At 65.4% G+C, this 18272-nt stretch overlaps 2 protein-coding genes across 2 annotated transcripts; both read right to left on the bottom strand.

Annotated features, from left to right (window-relative positions):
• Positions 1-93: 93 nt before the first annotated feature.
• On the bottom strand, positions 94-11215 carry CHLRE_06g278221v5 (uncharacterized protein). The gene is made up of 19 exons (XM_043063148.1): positions 10955-11215; positions 10785-10884; positions 10635-10709; positions 10475-10556; positions 9547-9659; positions 8651-8870; positions 8059-8196; positions 7611-7738; positions 6963-7043; positions 6579-6695; positions 6009-6222; positions 5276-5472; positions 4574-4704; positions 4083-4338; positions 3652-3743; positions 3012-3141; positions 2651-2743; positions 2096-2389; positions 94-1815 (listed from the first exon to the last, which is right to left on the bottom strand). Exons 1-19 carry the CDS (start codon positions 11104-11106, stop codon positions 1690-1692), a joined length of 2739 nt encoding a protein of 912 aa, XP_042923852.1. The 5' UTR covers positions 11107-11215; the 3' UTR covers positions 94-1689.
• A 118-nt stretch (positions 11216-11333) lies between these two features.
• On the bottom strand, positions 11334-18235 carry CHLRE_06g278220v5 (uncharacterized protein). Its single transcript, XM_043063147.1, has 14 exons — positions 18072-18235; positions 17695-17776; positions 17328-17462; positions 16728-17022; positions 16285-16523; positions 15916-16009; positions 15300-15436; positions 14870-15036; positions 14338-14469; positions 13979-14073; positions 13592-13787; positions 12862-12945; positions 12499-12629; positions 11334-12208 (listed from the first exon to the last, which is right to left on the bottom strand). The coding sequence occupies exons 1-14, from the start codon at positions 18186-18188 to the stop codon at positions 12064-12066; spliced, it is 2049 nt and encodes a 682-aa protein (XP_042923851.1). The 5' UTR covers positions 18189-18235; the 3' UTR covers positions 11334-12063.
• Between the last annotated feature and the right edge of the window lie 37 nt (positions 18236-18272).

Genomic DNA, 18272 nt, shown 5'->3' with positions numbered 1-18272 from the left:
GACTGTGGGTGGGGCGGGCGACTAAACGCGGTGCGCGCAAGTGCATGGGGCCCGCGATGGCGATGAAAGCGGCAAACTTTCTGGGGCCCGCAGATAAAGATGTAAGCATTCCATGCTCCAGACTGTGTAGTCTCTGCCTAGCTGGGAAAGGTGTCACGCGCTCGGAGCTTCCGTGGCACGAACCCATCACACGACGCAGCCCAGACTGGCACACCTGAAGCGTAGGTCATAGCTTCATGGCATTGCATTACCAAATATATACTTCGTGACCGCGTCGCGCGCCAGCGCACTCCCGGATTCGGCCAGTCTTTTGCGCCCCTTTCAACCGAGCCCTCACCCTGACATCCACATCATGCGCTACCGCCGGGCTGCACCTGACGCCACAGGCGCAAACAAAACGCAGCAAATGCGTTGCTGTCACGTTACTCATATATGTAACCCAGGCGGCGCCTGTCTCTACTTGCGCAACGTGGCGCATCCGCAGGCGCATCAAAGGGCCGTGCTACCCAGCGCCACCGCCGCACACCAACCCCGTGAGGCACCGAACCCCGGAAGCGCACCATCAGCGCCCTGACCGGCCCCCACAGCCGGCTCTTGCCATCACACATCCACACCGCCTCACGGGCACTGCCCCAAGTCACGCAATCACGCGACTTGTCCGGTTGTTGCTGGGGCTCCCCGCACGGGCTCCTCGCCTGTCGGCGCCTTCACCGCCCACACCACTGCTACCACCACCTACACTGGTGGTCTGGACACCAGCGCTTAGGCCCGTGCGGCAGACGCATCCAGCCTTGGCTTAGTTCACGTCCAAGCGCACACGCACCGGTGCCGGTGCCGCCGCCCACACCACTATCTTCCGACGCACCAACTATACGGCCACCCCCGCACCCCGCTTCACACCATCTTTGGAATTTGCGGCACACAGCACACGCGTGCCTAGTGGTGTAACAATGCGTCGATCGTTCCCACAGCGCAACGCGGCGTAAAACACAGGACGCAGCAGGCATGATCGCGTATTAGGCGCAATCACAGCCCTGCGCTGCCCCGCCTCGCGCTGCCCTACCCTTGCTTAACCCAGCCATACCCATCCCAGCCCCACATGCAGCGTGCATTCTCCGTATCGTGAATTGGGTTCAGTGCGCCCATTCCCGCATGGGATACGACACGCCACCGCCACACCCGCCGTCGAAGCGCTCAGTGCGCAGGCCGCTGACCACCTGGCCCGCTGGCCTCCGTGCCCTTGCCGCCACCGCTTCATGCCCACACAGGGTGTCCGCAGCCCCTGGCGCGCCCCCCCCCCCCCGCGCGCCTGCTCCACCGCCGCGGCCGGCCATTCAACGGGCTCGCAGGCGGGCATGTCGCTAACTGCATGACGACACACCACCGTCTCGGAGCAAACACGTCAGCGTTTGACTCGGCCCCGCCGCCGGCGGTTCACCGGTCCTCGTCCCCCTGGCCTGGCCCGCTCTCTGACGCAGCCGAACTACCGGCCCAGACATGGGCTAGTTGCGGTGTAGCTGTGCCGGGCTGCGCACCAGATATGTCGGCCCGCGCGAGCCACACATCGAGCCAGCCAGCCAGCCAGCCAGCCAATCAGCCCAAACCAGCCAGCCAGCCAGCAGCCAGCCAGCCAGCCCAACCCGCCAGCTAGCTAGCCTGGGCAGCTGTCTGCCTGTATGCCTGCGCTGCCTAGTTGACGGGCTGCTGCGTCAGCGGCACGTTGACCAGTCGCGCCAGCAGCTGCAGCACCTCCACGGGGTCGTTCAGGTAGAAGGGCGCGCGGCTGGGCTTCTGGCCCACGGTGCAGGCAAACACCTGCGTGAGTGGGTGTGGTAAAGAGCACAAGAAAAACATTACGCGTAGGAACAGTGTATGCGATGCAGAGTTACGGCCTGCGTGCGTGTGTGTGTTTGGACAAGGGAGCGAGACGCGGTGTGAGCAGGCATGCATGGGGCAGGGGCAAAAGAGATTTCCGAATCAGACGTTTGCCCCGGACGCCTGGAAAGCCCCTCTCCACACACGCACACGCATCCACCCACCCACCCGCCCGCCCAGCCCCCGGACCCCCCCCCCGCTCTGGCCCCTCATGCCCCACCTCTGCGGTCATGGTGGGCAGGCTCTTCATGTTCTCAATGCTGGTGTACATGTCCTCATCGCTGCGGTCGTCGCCCACACACAGCATGAAGTCAGGGCCGCCCAGGCCGCCCGCAGCCGACCCCGCCCCGGCAGGCCGCGGGCCCACCAGGCCGCCGTGCGCGGGGCTGGAGGAGGGCGAGGGGGCGGGCGGCGGCGAGGCCGCGGCGGCGGCGGCCGCGGGTGCGGCGGGCGCGGAGGCGGGTGCGGAGGCGGCGGCGAGCAGGCGCTCCAGCGCACGGCCCTTGGACACGCCCTGCAGTCGTGTGTGGGGTGCGGAGGAAGGGGGGGTGTGGGGTACATTCATGATAAAGTAAGGATTTGGTAGACGGTAGGCAATCTTGGGGCGGCGGCCGCCGGCTCCCACAAACGTTGGCGCCTGGGCACGGTTTCGCCGCGCTCCCCCGCCCCCCAGCCCGCAGGGCCCAGCCCGCCACCTCGCCTCAGCACCCTCCCCCCTCCTGCACCCTCCCCCCCCATCTCCTCTGTCTGCCCGGCCCCCGCCCCTCCTGCTCACCTGCGGCTTGATCTCCACGTACCCCTGCCCTCCCACGATCTCCACGGGCTTGTTGGACAGCACGCCCTCCAGGTGGTCCAGCAGCTCCTTGGCCTGCGCCGGGGGAGGTGGGCGGGGGCGGGGTCGGGTGGGTTGGGTGGCGGTTGGATGGAGGGGTTGGGGGGGTTGAAAATACCAGCCCAACCCCTCCGGGGGCAGCAACTTGTCTTGCTGCGGCTGGTGCTCGCGCCTTCTTCATTTGCATACTTGCAGAGCCTCGACGCGCCCTCGCCCCACCAATAGCCCCCGTTTTCTGTGGGCTCGGGCAAGTAACCCCTCCCCCACCCCAACCCCCCCCACCCCCCACCCCACACACACACACCTGCCACGCGCCAAAGTCCGGGTCTGCGTCCCTGTAGTGCCACACCAGCGCGCTCTCCTTGGCCTCCACGCTGGAGCCGTCCGTGCTCTCCACGTACTGCTGCAGGATGGGCGCCGCCATGCGCTTCCAGCTGCGGAGCAGGGGGGGAGTTGGGGTGAGGGAGGCAGGGAGGTTACGTTGATGATGCATTGATAACATGATGCATTGATAACAAGCGGAGTGGCAGCGGTGGTGGGGGGAGGCACGTGGGGGATGTGTTGATGTGGAGGCCGCGGAGGTGGGGGAATGACTGTTCGGGCAGGCTGGCGGCGCCAGGGCTGTTCCCACCGGGGCAAGGCAGTGCCACGTCACATCAACGCAGCGGCACCCGTTCCCGCGCCGCTGTTGCCAAGGCCCTCACACAGTCACGACAGCTGCGTGCCCCCGTACCTAGCCCCCTCGCTCTATTGCATTGGGTTTGGTTTAGTTTGGGCTGGTATCTACAAACCCCCGCTTGAACCCCCCTTCCCGTAACGCGCCCCACCCACGTCCCCCACCCCCCGCGTTCCCAAACGCCTGCCTCCATCGCTCCCCAACAGCAGCAACATCAGCAGCACCAATAGCAGCAGCAGCAGCCGCCTCATCGCTGGCCCCTGCACACCTGAAGTCGGCGTGCGGCACTGCGGTCTCCCAGGCGGCGCTGCCGATGGCGCGCAGGAAGAAGCCGTTCTCCGCCACCAGGCCCAGGGACGGCTTTGGGGGGAGAGGGAGAGGAAGAGCGGGAGGGTGGGTTACAATAATGGTCAGCTAAGGATATGGTAGATGGTAGGCAGCCTTGGGGGAAAAGCAATCGGAGGGAGGGAGGCAGCGCGGCGGTGTCAGTGCGGCTGGGTAGTAGGCGCAGTGCGCGTGTCGGCCGTCCAAGCCCCCAAGCCCCCAGGACCCCTTCAGCCCGTCCAGCGGGCCGCGCCTGTCCCACATTTCCATGACCCCCTACATCCGACCTCCCGCCCCAGTCTCCCCTCCCCTCCCCTCCCCTCCCCTCCCCTCCCCTCCCCTCCCCTCCCCTCCCCTCCCCTCCCCCACGCTCACAATGGACGCAAACCACTGCGTGAGGTCGGCCTTGGGGCTGGAGCTGAACAGGAACACCCGGTTGCGCGGGTCCGCCACCAGCGCCCGCAGCACCGCCAGCAGCGGCTCGGCTGGGGCCAGGCCGCCGGGGCCGTGGTGGCCGCCGGCGGTGAGGCCGGAGGAGGAGGAGGCGGCGGAGGCGGCGGCGGAGGCGGACAGCGGCGAGGCGCCGGTGAGGGTGCCGTCATAGTCCAGGAAGAAGGCGCGGAAGTGGGAGCTGGGGGGAGGGAGCGAGGGAGGGAGGGAGGGAAAGGTGAGGAGAGGAAGATGTGGGGCTGGGAAGTTGAATCAATCGCCTTACTGGTCATATGCCTGTAACCCACCCAACCAACTTGCAGTGCGCACAGCGCAGTTTGCGTTCGTAACCCAACCACCCCCACTCGCCCTGCCTAACCCCAACCTCCACCCCATCCCACCCACCCACCCCCCACTACCCACCATCCACCCCTCACCTTGCGTAGCTGGCCGCCACTGCGCGCTCCTCCAGCCTCCTGAAGTTGGCGTCCAGCGCCACCATACGGAAGGTGTCCAGACCCAGACCCAGCCCGTAGCACTTCATGGCCACGTGGTTCTTGGTCACACGCTGTGTGTGTGGGGGGGGGGGAGGGGGTTGCAGGCATGACTCGTAAGCAGGCGGCAGATGTCGAGGTGGCGTTGACATGGCGGGTGGCAGGCATGACGAGGTGGGGAGGGTGATGGCGATACATTGGCGCGGTGAGGCGATACACTGGCGCGATGCGCCACAGTTGACACAAATGGGTGGAAGGAGACCATCCGTGTGGCCACGTGCCCTCTTGCCCTCCCGCCCCCTGTTGGGCTTGGGTACACAACCCTCCCCGCTCGCTCCCCCCTACTGTATCTGTGATCTTTCCACTCCGTCCTCCACATGCACTGCAACCCCGCCCCACCCCACCCCTCACCTGCTGATACTCTGTTCCCACTGTTCCAACCTTGCAACCTCCCCTCCTCCTCTTCGCTCTATTGCATTGGGTTTGGTTTAGTTTGGTCTGGTATCTACACCCCACCCTCCCTCCCTCTCTCCCTCCGCCCCTTCCCCTCACCTCCCTCCCTCCCTCCCTTCCCCTCTCCTCCCTCCTCCCTCACCCCACCCACCCCACCCCCTCACCCCACCCCACCCCACCCCACCGCTTCACCTGCAGGTCCGCCACGAAGCTGGTGGCCCAGTAGGCCACTGTGTGCTGGCTCACGTAGCGCCAGTGCTTGTCGTGCCGCAGCGCGCGGTGCTCGCGGGGCAGCTTGATGGCGGCGTAGATGCCGTCCGCCGTGGACTCCACCGACCAGGGGTTGACGCGGATGGCGCCCGACAGCGAGGGCGAGCAGCCCACGAACTCTGCGTGTGGTGGTGGTGGTGGTGAGGGGGGGCGAGGGGAGGGCGGTGAGGAGAAGCTTTGGGTGAGGGGTTGGTGAGGGAGTGGTGAGTGGACCGCAGGCTTGTGGGGGTGGATCGCGCCGCCGGCTGCAGTGCCCCACACCCGGGGCGCCGCCGCACCGTGCTCCACCTCCAGCGCCCCGCGCAGCCGTCCCTTCCCTCCATGTGCCCACACAGCCGGTGAGCCTGCCCCCATCACCACTGCAGGGCTGCGCTGTGCTGCGCGGTGGCACTGGCCGCCGAGTGCCCACCCGCCCACCCGCCGACGCCACACCCGTGGCACCAACAGGTCAGCCCCTTCTCTGCGCAACCCCAGCATCCCCATATCCACGCCCACACCCCGCACGCCACGACCTCACCCTTCCTCACCCCTACCCCCCTTTCCGCCATCGCCCGGATGGCCGCTCATTTGGTAACGACTTCGCCTGCAGCCTTCAGTGCATCCTATACCGATTTCCCAACCGTCTTTGCAAACCCACCACTCGACCCCCACTCACCCGACACCACCAGCATGCTCTCCCGCTTGCTGCCGCCGCCGCCCGGCGCGCCGCCCGCCGCCGCGCCGCCGTCCCAGCCGTCCGGCCCCTGGCGGCACACCACGTACTCGTACGGCACCAGGTTCATGCCGTCGCGGGTGGCGGTGACCACGGCGCAGTCGGCAATGGAGTAGAAGGCCATGCGCTCGTGCAGTGGCACGTGCCGCTCCAGGTACTGGGGAGGGGAGGTGGAGGTGGGGGAGGAGGGAGAGGAGGGGTTACATTTATGACTAGGAAAGGAAATGGTAGACGGTAGACCAGAGGGGAGGGGGGTTTCCATGCATGATAAGTCAAGACGACATGGTGTTGATAGGGGGGCGAGAAGGGGTGAGCGAGTGCGATGAAATTGAGCTGGAAGGTATTCCAGTAGCATACCGCAATAGGCTTGCTCGGTGGCCCAACCCCGTGACCGCCACCCACCCATTGACGTCCAGCCGTCCCCCAGCAGTCCCCCAAGCACGCTCCCCTCTCTCCCTCCGCCCTCCAGTCCCCCTCCCCCCTCAAGTCCGCCCCCCTATTCCCGGCCCTCACCTGCACCGGCTGGTAGGAGCCCTTGCCGTACTTGCGGTTGATGCTGTCCACCAGCCCCAGCACGCAGCGGTGCAGCTCCGCAATGTCGCGACCCGTGGAGCGAGGCGGGTTGGTGATCTGCATGGACAGGGGCGGCGCAGCAGGCGCGGGAGCAGGTGGGGGGCGGGCGAGAGCAGGGGTCACTTGACAGCGGCCGTGGGGAGCTGCTGCGTCACGGCAGCGCAGCCCGCCAGGAGCCCAGGACCCCGGCCCCGTTTCTCATGCGCCCGCCCGTGCCGCGCCCACCGGGCCCACCACATCCCCACGGTAGGCCCCAAAACACACACACACACACACACACACGCACACGCACACGCACACATGCGACCCCCCCCCTACGCCCACCTGCACCAGCACCAGCTGCCCCCGCCACTCGGGGTGTGTGTCCAGCAGCCGCTCCAGCGCCAGCAGCTTGAGCTCAACACCCTGCCAGGTGCAGAGGTGTAAGGTGCCGTGACGTGGGTTTCAAAGAGCACAAGGGAAGCAAACACACAGGACGTGTGTGTGTATGTGTTCAGCTCGCGTCCCTACGCTCCAAACCCCCCTACCGATGACCGACCTTCTGGCTGTCCCAGGGGCTTCCGGCTGCATGGCTTCGAGCCGCATGCAGCCCCCACTCCCACACCCGCCCCTCCACCCGGCACTTGACCCAACCCTGGGTCGCCACCACCCACCACCCACCGCGCCCACTGCACCGCTCGGCCTCCGCATCCCATCCCGTGAGAAGCAACTGGTCCCGCTTTGGAGTTCATCCTCTTGGGGTCCATCCTCCCAATCCCCCTTACCCGCGCTGCCCCCGCCATCCGCCCCTGCATCTCCGACACCCCACAACCCAGCACATCCTCGTGAACCCCCCCCCCCCTCCTCCGCCCCTCTCGTTCCTACCTCACCCGGGTGCCAGTGCCTCCGCCCCGCGCCCTTGCCCCTCCCCTCCCCCTGCCCCCCCTTCCCCCCACACACACCCCTCCCCCACCCACCCCCACACACCCCCACCTTGAACACGTCCAGGTCGTCGCAGCCCACCAGCACCGTCAGCCCGCCGTACTGCGCCACCAGCTCGCCGCGCCGCCACTTGAACTCGTCCCAGCTGAAGCCGTCCAGGTAGCGCTTGGGGTTCACGCCTGAGGGCAGGTGAGGGGGAGGAGGAGGAAGGTGTCTTGACGTGTGGACGAGGACCTCCCTTTTCGCTGAGCCAACCATCCCCGCCTTTCCCCATTCCAAACCCCGCTCCATCCCCTGCTCCCACGTCCCCTCCAGTAGCCACCCCGCCCTCTCAAGCCCCACAGCCACAGTCCCCCGCACACACACACACACACACACACACTCACACACGCGTCGTCTGGGCGGGCTTTCGTTTCATTTTTAACACACACACGCAGTACACACACACACACGTTTTCCTTGTGCTCTTTAACACACACACACGCCCACGCACACCCACCTGTGGGCATGATCTTGATGCCCACGGTGCGGCCGTAGTAGTCGATGGTGATGGAGCCGCGCGAGGTCTCGTGCTCCAGGCCCAGCATGCGGCTGCAGCAGGACAGGAAGTGGCGCGCGTAGTCGAACGTGTGGAAGCCTGTGGGGAGAAGGAGGGTAAGGGTGTTGAGGGGTGGGCGTGGGGATGGGGGAGAGTGGGAAGGCGTAGTGAGCGGAAGGGAGGAGGGGCAGTTCAAGGGCTGTTGCGCACACATACTCCCTTTGTACTCCCCTGTGACTTCAGCGCCTCCCAAGCACATGGCTTCCCACGACACACGTCTCCTGCACGCCCGGTCACGGCCACGGCCACGGCTGCTGCTCTGCCTTTCCATCCCAGCTGCTGGTGCTTCCCCGCCCCAGCCCCCAGTCCCCCCCCTCCACCCCAGGCCCCAGCCCCCCCCGCCCCATCCCTCCGCCCCAGGCCCCAGCCCCAAGCCCCAGCCCCCAGCCCCAGCCCCCATCCCTCCGCACCCACCCCCAGCCCCAGCCCCCAGCCCCACCCGCCCATCCCTCCCCCAAGCCCCCAGCCCCCCCCTCTGTGCGCCCACACCCACCGATGAGGTCGGCGTTGAGCAGCGAGCGCAGCAGCTCCTCGCGCTTGGGGAAGGTGCGGAATATCTCGGAGGAGGGGAAGGGCGAGTGCAGGAACAGGCCGCAGCGGATGCGGTTGAAGCGCTTGCGCAGCAGCGAGGGCAGCACAAGCAAGTGGTAGTCATGGATCCACACGTAGTCGGTGTCGGTGGCCGACTCCTCAACCACCTTCTCGCAGAACACCTGCGAGAAGGCCACGGCGGCCAGGGGGAGGCGGAAACGAAACGCGTGATGCGCCAAGACGCGAGAAGTCACAGAGCGACATATGGGGGGGCTGCTACTATTGAAAGAGTACCCGGGGAAGGGAAAGAGTGTGTGCGTGTGCTTTGCAGGCGCCACGGGCGCCCGCCCGCACCGGCTGCATTTCACCGCCAGACATCGTCAGCGCCGCCACCGCCGACACCGCTTGCCAGTCGCCCCCTCCCCATGGACGGCTACCCACTGCCCATGTCCCCCGCCAGCCGCATGAGACTGTGTCGCCCGCCTCCGCCTCCGCATCCGCCTCCGCATCCACCTCCGCCGCTCAACCGCCGCCTCCGCCTCCGCCTCCGCGCCCGTGTGCGGCATGAAGAGCGCTCCCCGCCACCTGGCCGCACGGGCTGCAGGACGTTCCCCCCTGACACTGCGGGCCCCGTCCTCCTGCAGCCCCTCCCCAAACCCCCTTACCCAAGCCCGCCTTGTGCGGACGGCTACCCAGACCCCTCTTTCTCCTGCCCCAGCCCCAGCTCCGGCCCGCCTCACGCCCCGCGCCGCCCCTCCCGCCTCCCCCCTCCCCCCTACTTCGTTGGGCTCAGGCATGCAAGACCCCCCCCATTAGTTGGGTTTGGAACAAAGTACCCCCCTCTGCCCCCCGCCGCACCTTGTTCGCCTTGACGTAGGCCTGCCACATCTCCTGGTCGAACCGGCCCGAGCTCTCCGGCGACATGGGCAGCACGTAGTGGAACAGCGGCCACATCTGCTGCTTGCAGCAGCCTGCGAGGGCCAGTGCAGGATGATGCGAGTGATGGAGACCGTGTGTGTGTATTCTGCGGGCCGTGTGTGTGTGTGTGTGTGTGTGTTAAACACAAAAACAAACGGAACAAAGCCGCTGAACACGCGTGCGCAGTTACGGACCAATACCTACGCCGGTTACCGAGCTCCGCGTTGGGCGATGTTGCCCCAGTGTGTGTGTGTGTGTGTGTGTGTGTGTGTGTGTGTGTGTGTGTGTGTGTGTGTGTGTGTATGTTGGGGGCCGTGTGCGGTCTACGCCTGGCCCGTCAGGCTAAGGCTGCGGCGCGCATGACATCATGCAGCTGCAGCCGCAGCTGCAGCTGCGCCCGTGTGTTTGGGATCAGGCCTCTGCGGCACGACCTCCCACTGCCGCAGCCAATTGCGTCTGGCAGAACTGCGGATGCCAACGGCGCAGTCCCCGGCCCCGCAGCCGGGTGGCGGCCGGCGCTGTTGCGCTGGGCTGGGCTGGGGGCTGTGCTCCACTGCTGGTGCCGCCCGCTGCCTCTCATAGCCCCCTCCCAGCCTGTGCCGGGGCGTGCTAGGCCAGACGCGTTGCAGGCGCCTGCCTGCATCCGGTGGTGGTGTGCCGCCCGGCTGCTTCGGCCGCCAGCACTATCATGTCGCGAACTGCGCGTGTTGCTCAGCCTCTGTGTCATGATCGTGTGTCCTTGCTGAAAGTCCTCGGCTTTGCGTGTGAGCCGCTGGGCGCCGAGGACCCGAGGGCAGCGCAGCGTAGCCCTGCGTGCCGCCGAAACCGAAACCAACCCTGCCGGAACCGGCCCCCGCCAAATCCTTACCTTTGTAGAACTTCTCCTTCAACTCCTTTTCCATGAAAACCGGACAGCAGTTGTATAGCCGTTTCAGCTGGGCGGCCACCGCCTGCGGAGCGGCACGCAGCAACCGAAATTGCGTCGTGTGCACAGTCAGCGTGCCCTACGCCAGCCCGATTATACTTACGTCCTGCTCCTCCAACGCGACGTCCACTGGGAGAGATCCGACATACATAACCTCGAGGTCGGACGGAATGCCCTCCTGCACCGCGGCAAAGAGAGCAGCTTTCAGGCATGAAGCGGCCAGTCACTCCCGCTCGGCCGCCAGTTCACTTGCCTTTGCCTGCCCAACGAGAGCATCCTCGTCCCATTCGAACTCCCAGCTCGTGGTGGCCCGCTTTACTCGCAGCGGCAGGTGGTTGGACACGATAATAAGCCTGCCGGCAAACCACCACATGAAGCGCAGTGAGCTCGTTACATAACATGCTTTTCCACATGACGAATTACCTTGTCGTTTTCCCTTCATGGCTCTCCTGGCTCAGTCGCGAGGTTGCGAGTGGGCGGCCAAGTCCTGACAGCGGGCTGGGCTGCACCTCCTGGCCCAATCCACCTTCTACCAGCGCAGCCAGGTTATGATAAGAGCCTCTTGCGGTCTGCATTGTTGTCCTGTTGTGTCAAGTGCTGAATTCGTTTAACAAAGTCTCGACCGCATCACTGGCATGGTTTCGTTGATCTACTAAACGACAGTGACAACAAAAACTGACGTCGAAATGTATGCGGGTCAACGGGACCTGAGTGCGACCTGGTGCGACGGGATTGCCATCCGCACGGGGCCAAGGCCAGTCACCCGACCCCTCCCGATCCACGCAAACCCACGTTGCGGTCGGGAAATTGCTCCATGGTTGCCTTCTGCCGCTTGCCCTTCACACATATCTTGTCTGCATATGTGCCTCGAGCACAATAGAGGGTAGCAGTGGGCGCACGGTGCACGGCGGTGCCAACGAAACACACGTACAGGTTGCACGACTGCGCGCAACTTCAAGCGGGACCTGTATGCGAACCTGTGCCCCACTGTCAGGGCCCTGCACGTTGCGCCCAGCTGTGCGCGTCGTAGGTGCCGTGCCTTAGTGCGCGTTTTGGATTTCGCCTCGTGCTGTGGGGTGTGTGCAGGCTAGACAGGCCCCTGTGCCTACTAAGATGTGCTGTGCTGGCTAGACTGCTTGCAACGGTCCGTCGGTCCCGTCTTCGCCAATTTGCATCCTCACAACGCACCTCATGGGCCATGGGGCCGTCGGTGCATGCAGCATGCGCCTCGAAACTCCCGGGGCAAATGCCATTGATGCACCGTGCACTGACATGCGCTCTCTCCTCTTCTACAGTTCCAACGCCGAAGCAACTCGGCTGTCCATCTGTGTCTCTAACCTGCTCTGCCAACCGATTCCCGCTTCGTAACTGCGACGCCTACCCTCTCGCCCACAGGCTACGCCTCCATGGTTGTTGGCGTACAGGCCCCTTACACCCGCCGCACGCCACACCCAAGACAACGGACGCACATGACTAACGGAAGCGCCCTGCTCCCTTAACACCGCCACAGAGCGCTGCGCGCTCCCTGCCGCTCAAAGCTGCCTGCCACGGCGCCGCCGTGTCCCCGCCTCGTATAGCTCCCCGCGTATATGGCTGAGCCGGCGCCGCAGGCTGGCAATGGTGTAATTGTACGCCAGGCCGCCCAGCTCCGGCTGCCACACAAAGGCCCGGTACACGCTGTGTGGGCGTTTGAGGGGAGGAACAGGGGGCTAACTCTGAACCAATCCCATAAGGAAACAGAAGCAAAAGGGGAAGTGATATATGAGGTGGGGCTCTGGGATTGGGCAGGCAGCGCCAGCGGCGTACCAAGCTTTTCCACTCCAAACATACCGTACACACAGAGACAACACACACGGCCATCAGTCGTCGTCCGCACCCCGCCCTCCACCTCCTTCTCCTCCTCCCCCTGCCATCTCCTCCTCCTTCTCTTCCTCGCCTTCCGCCCCGCCCTGCCCCGCCCGCCCCACCGTGCGCCCTCCCGCATCAGCCGCGCCACGTCCTCCGCCGGCACCGCCCGCAGCAGCTCCACAAGCCGCGGCAGCTGCGACTTGGCCACGCGTATGGAGAAGTCGGGGTAGTGCAGCAGGTCTTCCCAGGGCTGGCGGGGCGGGGGCAAGGAGCGGGCGAGGAGGGGGCGAGGGGATGGCGGGGCAGGCACGGGGGTTTGGGAGGGAGCTGCCCAAGCACCTACCATCAAGGCACGCAGCTATGAGCACCGTTCCTGGCTAGCCCGTAGCGGCGTCGTGATAATCCCCTGGCCCTGACAACAAGTGTGCGTGTTATGCTGAGCGTTCGACGGCGCACATCCCTTCCGCCCTCGCGGCGCTCACCTGACGCACTCGGTCCTGGATGATCACGGGCACACACGCGTGCATCAGCGCGTGCGTGAGCCTAATGCCCCAGCCGTGGCCGTACTGCGGCGGCGCGGCAGGAGGAGCGGCAGCATGTGGGGCTGTCAGTATTAGTATTAACACTGCCAGCTGGCTTCAGTTCGCCCGGCCACAGCACGACCCGGCTCCCTGCTGGGCTCAATTCGCACCGGGCCTGCCCAGCAACACACCCCAGTCCAAGGCGCGCAACAAGCCGCCAACAGCACCCCGTTCCATGACATTTTGAGGCCTCTTGTTGGGCCAGGGCAGGCACCCTCCCCCCCCCCCACACACACATACACATGCATGCTGCATCCGCTTGCGTTGTCGCCCAGCGCTCTTACGGTGTGGTGCTGGTGCTTCCCACACGCACCCGTGCCTGGCAGCAGGCGCGGTCCATCTGACACTGACAGCTCCCCTCACTTCCTCAGGTCAACCCTGTTCCCCTTGTTCCCCCTAGCCTGTCCCCTTCCACGGTCCCAGCCCAACATGCGCAACAAAACCCCAATAGCCGGTCCCTAACGGTTCCTAACCGTTCCACTCCTGGACTCCACCACGCCCCTGCACCTATCACCGCCTCCCGCCTCCCTCATCCCACCCCTCGCCTCCCCTCCCCATCAGCTCATCCCCTCGCCTCCCCTCCCAGCATCAGCTCAGCCCCTCCCCTCCCCTCCCAGCATCGGCTCCTCACCGGCGCCAGGCAGAACTTGGCCCTGCCCAGCAGCTGCTCGTACTCCTCCGCAGTGATGGGCTGGGAGCCCGCCTTGAACACCACGTCGTCGGGCGGCGCCGGCCCCGAACCCGACCCCGTGGTGGTGGTGGTGGTGTTGGACAGCAGCGCGGACAGCGCCTGCCGCACGCCGCCGCTGTACTCGGGCTCATGGTGCCTGCGGAGTGTGGGGGCGGAGGGGGGGGGAGGCGGAGGTGGGCGGGGGTGGAAGATGGCGAGGGCGAAGGGGAGCAGGCGGAGCCGTCGGCATTGCGGGAAGGGCCTGGGCTGGGTGTTGGGCGAGAACCTACGAGGACTTCGGGTTTCCCCACTGCCCCGCCCACTGCCTCGCCCTCCGGTCCTTCTCACCTGACGTCCCCGCTGAAGAAGAACAGCACGCTCTTGTCCTTGAGCAGCTCCTCGGCGCCGCCCGGAGCCAGCAGCTTCTCGTGCACCGCGCGCACCTGCGGAAACACACCAGGCGGACAGGCGCACCCCAAGATAGGCGAGAAGCAGGCGTAGGGTGCTCCAGCGAGCAGGCTAGCCAAGAAGCCACAGCGCTCCCCCACCTCTGTCGCACAACGCCCTGCCCCACCCCACAGGCCTCAAACTCACTACCCGCCCCGCCTCGGTATTGAACGTTCTGGCTACTTGGGTCCCTCTTCTGGGTCGCGTGGCTGCGAACGACCAACGGTGACCCACCCACCCAACCACCCACCCACACGCACCACGCTGGCCTTGGGTCTGAAGTAGGGCGCCAGCACCACGTCCCTGCCGCTCTTGAAGCAGCCGTACTCGCGCTCCTCAACCAGCGGCCCCATCTCGGTCAGGTTGGGCTTCTCCAGACCGAAATGCACCAGCTGCAGGAGGGCGCGACAGCCGGGCGCATGGCGGCGTGTGTGTTAAAGAGCACAAGGAAAACATTACGCGTAGGACAGTGTGTGTGTGTGTGTGTGTGTGTGTGTGTGTGTGTGACTACGGTTTCCACGGTTATTCTGCCAGATCACGTGAATCGTGTATCTGGTATAACCAAGGACAGGGCTCTCAATCGAGGGCTGCCGAGTGTGTGTGTGTGTGTGTGTGTTAGGAACGAGTTGTACTGGTGTTGTTTTACGTGTGTGGGCGGGCGAGTCGCCGGGCTGTGGGCACATGCCTTGGCTTTGGCACGCGTGTCGCCGCCAGCAGGCCTGGCCAGCACATACATACATACACACGCATATTGCAGCCTTGTAGGCCATCCCGCGCCGCCGTCCTCCTCACCCGTATGAGGTTGCGGGTCTGGTTGAGCGGCTTGAGGTAGCAGGCGCCGCGGTCCGCTGTGAGCACCACAAAGTGGTCGCGGCCGCCGTGGCGCGCGAAGAAGGGGAACTTGGACGACACCCAGTCAATGGCGCGGACCACCGCCGCCGTGGGGTCGCCCAGGTTGGCTGCACAGGGGAAGCACGAGGGGGTTGGGTGGGTGGGGATGAAGGCCTTGTGTGTTTAAAAGGCGCAGGTAGTGCACGTGAAGAATCTAGGTGTGTGCGTTTGTATGCGAGTTCAAGGTACCCCCCAGTGTACATGGAAGCTTGTGTGCGCAGTGCGGCGCGAGAGGGGAAAACAACTGCTCCTCAGGCACCACGTCTAGGCCTCCAGTGAGCATCCCGCCATGATCCCCGGCTGCCACACAGCGCCACAGAGCGCCACCCACCGGTGGAGAAGTAAGCAAAGGTGGGGACGTAGAACAGGTTGGCCTCCCAGGGGTTCTGTGTGCGCACGCCGCCGGTGTCCGCCAGGAAGGCGTTCATCAGGTGCATGGACGCCTGGTAGATGAGGTACACCGTGGCGCTGGGAGAAGGCGGGGGGAGGGGGCAGGGGGATTTACACCCATGGTTACTTAAGGAAGTGGTAAAGGGTGACAAGCTTGGGGAGGGGGTCCTTCATACCAGCCCACACTGAGGGGAGGGGGGTAGTTCATTCCATTCCCAAAATAAAGCACTGCCAACCGGGGGGCCGCGGGCGGGCGGGGGGGAGCAGCGGGACGGAGGGCAGCGGATGGGTGGCGGGTGGGAGGAGGGGGCGGGAGGCGTGGGTGGAGTGGGTGGGGTGGGAGATGAGGCAGGCAAGCCTGGGACATCTCTTGGCGGCATGCAAGCGGATGGGTGCGTTTGACCCAGCGAAATGCGGACTGACAGTGGCAGGGGGAGCGCGAATGGCTTCCAGGATGGCGCGGCGCGGCACGACCGCTGCCCCTCTGCCGACATGCGCCACACCCGACACGCCGCTATGTCCACTCCCCAGTCCCGAGTATCTTGGCCGCCACTCACTCGCCGTCGTCGAAGGGCTGCGGCCCCACCACGCTGATGGGGATGTCGTACATGTAGACCTTGAGCGAGGGGTAGTAGGGGTGGCTGATGCTGTCTGCGGGCGCGGCAACAGCAGGGCCGCAGCAGCACACGGTGTCACGGGAGCTTCAGTCCCGCCTCCCCGTCTCTTAGACACCCCGCCCGCACCCTTGCGCCGTGCAACCCAGCCAGCCCAACCCTTTGAGGGGTTCTTCGTCCTCCGCATCCTCCCCATGTCCTCTTCACCCGCTCAGCCAACCTCTCTGGAGCGCCACCCGCCCTATTCACTCTCATCGGAATGGTGAACAGCAACACCTATCCTAACCCCCACCCGCCCACGAACCTACACACCTGGCACTGGTTGGTAGGCCTTACTGCGGCTGCAGCCAATGCCCCAGTAGGGCGGGTCGCACGCGCAGAAGCCCGCCGCGCACTTCCCGCGGCCGCCGCAGCCGTTGGGGCACAGCAGCGGCAGCGAGGCCGGCGGCACGACGTCGGCGCAGTCGGTGCCGGTGAAACCGGGGTGGCACAGGCAGCTGGGCGTCTTGACAGTCTCGCTGTTGGCGATACAGATGCCGCGGTCTCGACACCTGCGGCCGCAGCGGCAATGTGGGGTGTCAACTAAATGGCAGTTTGGTGTTGTGATAGTCGAATAGGCTCACTCGCTCTCATTCACAGCCTGCCCTTGCTGCTCTCCTTCGTTGGTCCACCAACCCCAACCCCAAAAACCACACGAACACCTCGCCCTGCCCTGCCCCGTCCCATCCCGCCCCGTCCACCGCGCGCGCCCGCACCTGTTGGGGCACTTCCCCAGTGCCACCGTGTCCCCAATCTCCTTGAGCGCGGGCGGCGCCGGAAGCGTCTGAAAGTCCTTGTGCTCCGCCGCCGCTGCTCCTCCCGCCGCCCCTTCCACCCCCGTGCCGCCTGCCGGCGCCGGCAGCAGCACTCCTTTGCGCCAGCGGTAGGCTGGGTCATCTAGTGTGTCCGGCAGCTCGGACAGCTGCTCCTGCTCCGGCTTGTCGGGCTGCTCGAAGCACTTGAGGTCCGGCCAGTGCGCCACGGTGTGCGAGCTACAGCGCGACTCGCTGCCTGCAGCGCACAGGCGGCGCGGCAGGCGGGCGGCAAGAGAGGCAAGCCCAGAGTTGTTAGATTCGTGCGAACGCGGGTGTGTGCTGCCCACGTTAGGCTCAGCACAGTCAGCAGAGCCGTGTGTGTGGATTGGACGCATGCGGGCTGCAGCTGCAACGCCGCGCCGGCCTCAGTCCTACAGTTAAATTGCACACTGCTAGAGCCTTCCCCTAGCCCTGTAACCTCACGCACATACACGCAATGCGCGGCTCTTGCCCCTTGTGCTCATCTGGCACACGCTGTGCGGCCCAGCCCCCGGCACCCACCGGGCAGGCAGGTGGCTCGGAACAGCTGGCGGTAGCAGTGGCAGTTGCGCGGCGCGCGCCGGCCCACGAAAACCGGCAGTCCGGCGGCGGTGCTGGTGCGGCAGGCGGGCCACAGCGCCACCTGACATGTGGGGCCTGTAAGATTGTGTTAGGAAACACATATGCGCATGTGTGTTTGGTGGGGTTATCTAAGGATTGATGGGCAGTCACGGAGGCACGCAGCAGGTGGCCGGCCATGCAGGGTGCGGCAGCAATCATCAAGACCCTGCGCCGGCCAGCGCACACCCGGCCACCAGGCGTATCGGCTGCCTGCCAGCTGCCGGGGGGGCTGCTTCAAGCCGCAAAGTGCTGGGGCGCCCGCACTCACCGGACAAGCCGTAGGGGCATTCGCATTCTCCCAGCTCCCGATTACATTGTTGACACCCCGGATCGCACTCCTTTTTCAATTCCTGCAGACCGAGATGCGGAGAAAGTTCAGGGCAACACAGGCTGTGAAAACTGATGCAAGCTGGTGCGAGGTCTGGAGGGCGCGTGTCACCGGCCGCCCAGCCCCGAACCTGTGTACAAAACCCGCACTTTCCCCCTACCCCATCACTTACTCCCCGAAAATCCTATCAGCCATCCTAGGCTCGAATCCCAATCATATACCGCCAACCGCTCCGGATCTATCTATTGGGGCCCTGTGACCCCTGGCTGGTTTCGCGCGCAAACCCCAACGTGTGTTCCGCCCCTCGGACTCCTCGCCTGGAAAACATTGAATGGCTTTCCCTCTACCGCAGTCTTGAGCACAGCGTCCTCGGCTTGCGTCAGGACTAAAACTACAGAAAACAGCAGCACAAGAAGCGCGAGGCGCCGCGACATTGCAGCTGTATTGTTACATTAGGGCTTTGTATGTTTCCTACGTAATGTTTTGTGTTGTGTGTGCAGGGCATGCTGTCGGGTTGT

This window comes from Chlamydomonas reinhardtii, chromosome 6, assembly GCF_000002595.2.
Source record: "Chlamydomonas reinhardtii strain CC-503 cw92 mt+ chromosome 6, whole genome shotgun sequence".
Taxonomy (NCBI): Eukaryota; Viridiplantae; Chlorophyta; class Chlorophyceae; order Chlamydomonadales; family Chlamydomonadaceae; genus Chlamydomonas; species Chlamydomonas reinhardtii.
This window is presented reverse-complemented; position numbering and strand designations above follow the sequence as displayed.

Coding starts and splice junctions, on each gene's coding strand:
- CHLRE_06g278221v5 (XM_043063148.1), bottom strand. CDS start 11,106: ATGCAGACCGCAAGAGGCTCTTATCATAACCTGGCTGCGCTGGTAGAA. Junction 7,044..7,610: donor ACGACCTGGACGTGTTCAAG/GTGGGGGTGTGT, acceptor TGCACCTGGCAG/GGTGTTGAGCTCAAGCTGCT. Junction 3,142..3,651: donor GTGCCGCACGCCGACTTCAG/GTGTGCAGGGGC, acceptor CCTGCTCCGCAG/CTGGAAGCGCATGGCGGCGC.
- CHLRE_06g278220v5 (XM_043063147.1), bottom strand. CDS start 18,188: ATGTCGCGGCGCCTCGCGCTTCTTGTGCTGCTGTTTTCTGTAGTTTTA. Junction 15,037..15,299: donor CTTTGCTTACTTCTCCACCG/GTGGGTGGCGCT, acceptor TCCCCTGTGCAG/CCAACCTGGGCGACCCCACG. Junction 12,946..13,591: donor CCAAGTTCTGCCTGGCGCCG/GTGAGGAGCCGA, acceptor GCGCCGCCGCAG/TACGGCCACGGCTGGGGCAT.